This window comes from Anas acuta, chromosome 27, assembly GCF_963932015.1.
Source record: "Anas acuta chromosome 27, bAnaAcu1.1, whole genome shotgun sequence".
Classification (NCBI taxonomy): Eukaryota; Metazoa; Chordata; class Aves; order Anseriformes; family Anatidae; genus Anas; species Anas acuta.
The window spans coordinates 2,919,512-2,926,010 of NC_089005.1; the positions used below are offsets into that span (position 1 = coordinate 2,919,512).

Below are 6,499 nucleotides of genomic sequence, written 5' to 3' on the forward strand. Positions count from 1 at the left end.
TGACAGGTAGGAATCTTGTGATGAGCTGAACTTACCACAGAGTAGACTTGTGTTACCTGTGACTGCTCCTTTTTTGGGGAATATCTTCCTTACAGGTGGAAAGCTTGACTTCTTTTAAGCACATAAACATTTAACAAACTTCTCATTTGTGTTGAGGTAAACTTTAATTCTGAGCAGCTGACCTTATGAGCTAACATGAAAGGGGAAAGTGAACTTGTAATTCATGTGGTGAAGGGAGATTCTGAAAACTGTAATAATCAGGAGCTGCTGCAATAAGTAGCTTTACACTGATGTACAGTGTAGAAGTCTTAACCTACTCTTATGCTAGCTATCAGTGTGCCTGCGTATCTCACTGTAAATATCTAGTTCTGGCTTCTGCCTGCAGCCTTGTAAAGTGTTCTGTACGTTGCATCCATATCTTGATCATTTAATTCTCTTTTTAGAACAAAACCCAGTCTCACAGTAGGGGAGAATACAATGTTTACAGTACCTTTCAAAGCCATGAACCAGAGTTTGACTACTTGAAAAGTTTAGAAATTGAAGAGAAGATCAACAAAATTAGGTGGTTACCCCAGAAAAATGCTGCTCAGTTTTTATTGTCTACAAATGGTAAGTTTTGACTTATTACTGTGTAAAATTCAGTTGTGTTGTTACATAGCTTGGCTGTTGGGATTTTGTCTAATCCGCCTCACTTTCAAAAGGCTGGAAGCAAGTTTGTTTTCAATGTGGGTATCTAGGGATATGGCTGCAGAAGAATTATGCTGCTTAACTGTCTGGCTGTTCCATCTTACCTGGGAACAGCAGCCCCATGACATGGAGGGGTGTATTAGAGCTTTCCTCCTTGTTGTACAGCAGAGGAGCTTAGCTAATCTGTCATTCAGTACCTTTACGTGTATAACTGAGAGAGCTTGCATTAGTCATTCATAACAAGCCAAACTGAAACTTGCTCTAACTTTTTCTTAAAAGAACAAACTGTGGAGGAGGTCTTCTTAATGCTTTTCATGATGTCTTGTTTTCCTTTGTGTAATTTGGAGATGAAGCAAAATTTCTATCCAAATGAGGTCCCGATCTTCAAGCAGTATTTTTGTCTTTTTTGGTACACGTAGGTGGTCTGCTATTGTTAGTGTTCGTGTTAAAGTGCATCAGGTGAAGACTAGTGCCTTTGCTAGAGCTTTGATTTGCAGCTGTGGCTCCTTCTTTGCAGATAAAACAATAAAGCTATGGAAAATCAGTGAAAGGGACAAAAGACCAGAAGGCTATAATTTAAAGGAAGAAGATGGACGGTATAGGGATCCTACTACAGTTACAACACTACGGGTGAGTGAATGAGCCATCGCTGGTCTCACGGGAGGCCAGGTGAACGTGCATTTCAGTAAGCCGTGTGTATGCATCTGAGTGTTCCCTTCTTTTGAAGGTATGCAGGCTGGCATGTGGCTCAGTAGTTGCTCCATTGTGTGGTGAACTCCACTTTCTGTGGTTCCCCAGGTGTCATCCAGTGAAACCCTAATTTTGTGCCTGCCCTTTTGCAGGCACTTTTACTTCTGAGATGATTTTGAGATATTTTAGTGAACATGGTGTATTGAAGGACTGTGAGTGCTGATGTTTGTGTGTGGCAGTTGCACTCAGTACACTTAACTCAGACTTCTGTTGCTTTGTACCTTGCAGGTGCCAGTATTCAGGCCCATGGACCTCATGGTTGAAGCTAGTCCACGAAGAATATTTGCCAATGCTCACACGTATCACATCAATTCCATCTCCATTAATAGTGACTATGAAACGTACTTATCTGCAGATGACTTGCGTATTAATCTGTGGCACCTAGAAATTACAGACAGAAGTTTTAGTATCTTTTTGGCATTGATTTGTGTGATGGGAACGACTTGGTTACAGCAAAGCTATCGTGTGTTTTTTTTCCCCCTTTCATGAAAAGTTTCTGTACAGCGTGTTTCTCCACTTCCTGGTTTTGGAGCAGTATGAGCAGAATTTGTTACATGCATGGTGAAAAACAGGCACTCCTAAAGGAGGCAAAAATGCTTGAGGCTTCAAGTTAAACAAGCAGTTTGGGAATTCTGGAAGGCAGCAGTATAATAAAATGTCCTGTGAAAATTTTTCCTGACTTGCAGTTTAAAACGAAGAGTCAGACAAGGATCATTCTCTATCTCAATTCTTTTTATCCTGCATACCATCTATTTCCACATGTGTACCTGTGAACATTGGAGGCAGTAGGATCGTAGGAATACGTATTCAGCCCCGTTACCGGGGACAGAGGCTTGATCAGTAAGATCCTAAGCAGAAGTGGCACATGCCTGCTTCATAACATAGCAGCGTAAGTGGAATTTAAGCAAAACTGTAGCTGACGAAACTTAAGTGACATCTGTACTATAAAATTACTGCTGGAGTGAAGCAAAACATTAAACAGACTTTTTTATTTTAAGAAAAAACTTCAAGCTATGTTACAGCCTTGCTTTCTAGACAAGTTGTGGGACTTGGTCTTATTTTTTATCCAGTTTGTGACTGGCTCCCGCAGCCTTTGGCATCAAATTCCTGTCCTGCTTCCAGATTTCAAGTATTGTGTTCCTTTTGTTTTTGTTGGCTTGTTTTAATTCTATTTGGCTATTTCAGATGTATTTTGATGAATTGTTGAATATCTTTTAAACTGAAAAATATGTTGTGAAAACTGGAGAAAATTCCTTAACAAAATGGTGTAGATATTGTAGATATTAAGCCTGCCAACATGGAAGAGCTGACGGAGGTGATAACGGCTGCAGAGTTCCACCCAAACAGCTGTAACACATTTGTATACAGCAGCAGTAAAGGAACGATTCGTCTCTGCGATATGAGAGCATCAGCACTCTGTGACAGACATTCGAAATGTAAGTTCTGTTGCTTGTTTTCTGTGGAGGACGATGTCTTGCTGCTAGGTGAAACTGGGCTCTCAGTATGGATACGTTAAAATGCTTAACAGTAAGTTGTGTTAAGTCATTGCACAGTGAGGTGTTTGTGTGCATGCATATATATAAATATACTACAGCAATCCTATGTAAATACATAAAGTAGATCCAAAACCTAAAATCTAAATGAGTCTTAAAATCAGATTCATATTTTTTCAGAATGAAAGTAGTGAATAAAACTACTAGTAACTTAAGCTGGAGTGTCTGCCTAGACAGCAGGACTGGGAATAGCTTTCTGCAGACTTTCTCAGCTCAAATACTGACTGAGAATGGTCTGTGCTTGAAACTGGAAATCTTAAATGTGTGAATGAAGTGTCCAAATGCTACCAAGCAGTTCACTTATTTAGAAGCCAACCTTGATTTGCAATGACAATAGGTGTCATGCCATTTTATGGCAGTCATAAAACAACTTTCAATGGGAGAGTTTTATAATACATAATTTAGGCAGACTAGCCCAACATGGTAAATGCGTTGTAAAAAATTAACCTAATTAACCTAGTTTTGGTGTCTTGTACTGGGACAGACGTAAACTTACCTCTTGAAATGCCTGTTTTATTTTTGTACAGTGTTTGAAGAACCAGAAGATCCTAGCAACAGATCATTTTTCTCTGAAATCATCTCTTCCATATCTGATGTCAAATTTAGCCATAGTGGTCGTTACATGATGACTAGAGACTATCTGTCAGTGAAGATCTGGGATTTAAATATGGAAAACAGACCTGTGGAAACATACCAGGTATTTGGTGAAAAAAATCATATGCTAGAAGTTAAAAGCTTGAAGGACACTGAGTCCTATTCATAGTCTTGATACAGCAGTTAAAATTTTGTCTGTAAATCTCTACATCCAGACAAAGCATCTGTGAGATGGGCAGGTTTCACACACGTGCTAAAGGCTCTTGCTATTTGCAGGTTGATTGCAGAACCCAAAACTTTGTTTGGGTATTAAAGTCTCTCTTAGATAGCAGAAATGGGGGAAAGGTAATGTTCAGCTGTGAGACAGCACATCTGTTTTACAGCCTGCAGTTGACCTGTTCTTTCCTGGAAGAAAGTGGAGGTAAAACATTTCCTTTGCAGAAAAGGCTTCAAGCTGACACTGAGAACTGCTGCGGTGTTCAAGCTGGTTTTGTGAGAGTTTCTGAAGGGGGATCCTCTTCATCATCCATAGGAAGAAAATAGTCCCCAAACAGGGTTTTCAGAAAGAAGCAAAGTTCCACACACGCTTTCAGATTTCTGAAACAGTAGTAAGGGTATGGCAACTGCTCAGACAGGGAAAGTATTTTGAAGAGTTGTAGACCTCTTTTTCCCTGCCCTGAGTCCCTTGCTCCTATTTATGTGCATTTTTGAAACCTCTGTAGAGCAGACTACGTGAATTCACATGTTGCTTTGTTTTGCTCTTTGTACGGTCAAAGGAGGGAGCTGTGTATGCTCCTGTGAGTAGGGTGTAAGCACTATGTCAGATATAGGGTTGGTTTTGGAACATAGCAAGGCTATTTTACAGGTGTGTTGTGTTCAGAAATCATTCAGTTTATCTCTTTTCCAGGTGCATGAATACCTCAGAAGTAAACTTTGTTCACTGTATGAAAACGATTGCATTTTTGACAAATTTGAATGCTGCTGGAATGGATCAGACAGGTAAGTTTAATCCTCTCTATATGTCCTTAAGACATTTCCATGTTTTTCTCAAAGCAGGCATCTGAAGCATGGCCTCAAATACATTTTTATTCATGAACTGGCTTGGATAGTATTTTTGTACTTCAGTAGATGTTAACACGTTAGCTTTAACCTCCCCATGTTGTAGCAAAAAGGGCAAATCAAAGAAAGACACCTATCTTTAAAACGTTTTAAACATTCAGAGGCTGCCTTACCTTCAGTTGATATTGTAGAAGGTATGCGGAAGGATGTTGGCTGCTGTTATGTATAATAAGGCAGGACTTTAGGTGGGACCCTGCAGTTTAACAGAAGTTCTCTTCAACTAAACTTTTGCTTTGTTCCTTCCCCTTCTCTGCAGCATTGTCATGACAGGATCTTACAACAACTTCTTCAGAATGTTTGACAGAAACACGAAGCGAGACATCACCTTAGAGGCATCACGGGAAAACAATAAGCCCCGTACGGTTTTGAAGCCCCGTAAAGTATGCGCGAGCGGTAAGCGAAAGAAGGATGAAATTAGCGTTGACAGCCTAGACTTCAACAAGAAGATTCTACACACAGCCTGGCATCCCAAGGAAAACATCATTGCTGTAGCTACTACAAACAACTTGTATATATTTCAAGACAAAATGAATTAGGGTTGGCATTCCTAACTGAAGAGTCCACTTCCTGCATAGTTGAAATAGTTGAATCTAGCATTTGTACCTGTAAACAAAGCGAATGAGGTCCATTATGGCACCCCTTTCCAGTGTTTAAAAATGTGCCATATGACAACACACTTTTATAGCTACATGGAGAAAGCTCTGTCGATCTGTCACCGAGTTCTCCATGTCTGCTAGCCATTTAGGTGAGGATAGGGCACTTTTTAATTTAAATGACTACTTGCACCATCTTGCCTAATGGACTAGATTGGACTGTATCAACATCGGTTTACTCCACTTTTTATGCCTTCCATTGTGATGACGTCAAACACAGGGAAAGCCTTCAATCATGCTATGGGATTTAATTGTGTAACCTCATTACTGTATCATTTGTGGCCCCCTTTTTTTATTAAATACAGCTCATTCTTGCTGTGGCTTGTAGCATTCCTCCTTCTGGCCTCCTGGACTCCCCCTTTCCCTTCCATCCCCCTCCACCTAGCCCTGGTGGTGGTGTATAGAGAAAAAACAAAATAAAGCACATGAAATGGGTCCGTTTGGGGTCAGTGGTAAAGGGGGTCTGTGTTGCAACAAATGTTTTAATAAACAGTTGACTGTAATCACTCCTTGCCATGTCTGGCACCAAAAAAGAGAAAATAAGGAAAAAAAAACTACTGAATAAAAGTGACAAAGAATGGAGAATCTGTTTTCTTTTTTTAATCTACCTCTTTATACAAATACTCTGTGTTTTACCTTAGATGCATGAAAATAAAATGATGTTTTTTGTAATGATTTTAACCAGTATTAATTATTTTTCATGGGAACGAAGAGAGGGAGGGATTTCACGAGTATCCGCATTCATTTGTGAATGACAACGATACCAGCCTTAGCGTGTGTGACCACCTGCATTTTGCAATCATGAACTGCTGTCAGATTTTCTGTAATCTGAACAGGTCAGGTACTGCTCCGGTATCCTTAAAGGCTCGCTCTTAAAGCTATTGCTTAAGTTGGAACGGGAATAAAAGTTGCAGGTTTAAAACCTATGTTATGGGACTTGCTTTTTAATGCTCAGTTTCATCTGGTTTCTTTCATGCCTTGTTTTGGGATGCAATACCTTTAATGCCTTGTTTAGAGTACAAAGTCCCCTGTGGCTTTTTAACGAGTTGTTTGAATTCTTGTCTAGCAGTATGATGTTACGTAGTTCAAGATACCAAGTGATTACGTAGATTACTACGCTGCATTCTGAGATGCTCTATTTTC

General features: G+C 39.8%; 1 protein-coding gene across 7 annotated transcripts in view; it reads left to right on the top strand.

Moving 5' to 3' along the window:
- PPP2R2A (protein phosphatase 2 regulatory subunit Balpha) overlaps positions 1-6,037 on the top strand; it is a 42,905-nt gene extending 36,868 nt beyond the window's left edge. For all 7 annotated transcript variants that reach the window (XM_068662056.1, XM_068662054.1, XM_068662055.1 and 4 more), the window contains 7 exons: positions 444-609; positions 1,205-1,317; positions 1,666-1,843; positions 2,709-2,873; positions 3,518-3,687; positions 4,492-4,583; positions 4,960-6,037. In XM_068662056.1, coding sequence (XP_068518157.1) covers positions 444-609; positions 1,205-1,317; positions 1,666-1,843; positions 2,709-2,873; positions 3,518-3,687; positions 4,492-4,583; positions 4,960-5,239 — 1,164 coding nt within the window. In that variant the 3' untranslated portion in view covers positions 5,240-6,037. The remainder of the gene's footprint in view (positions 1-443; positions 610-1,204; positions 1,318-1,665; positions 1,844-2,708; positions 2,874-3,517; positions 3,688-4,491; positions 4,584-4,959) is intronic.
- The last annotated feature ends 462 nt before the right edge of the window (positions 6,038-6,499 follow it).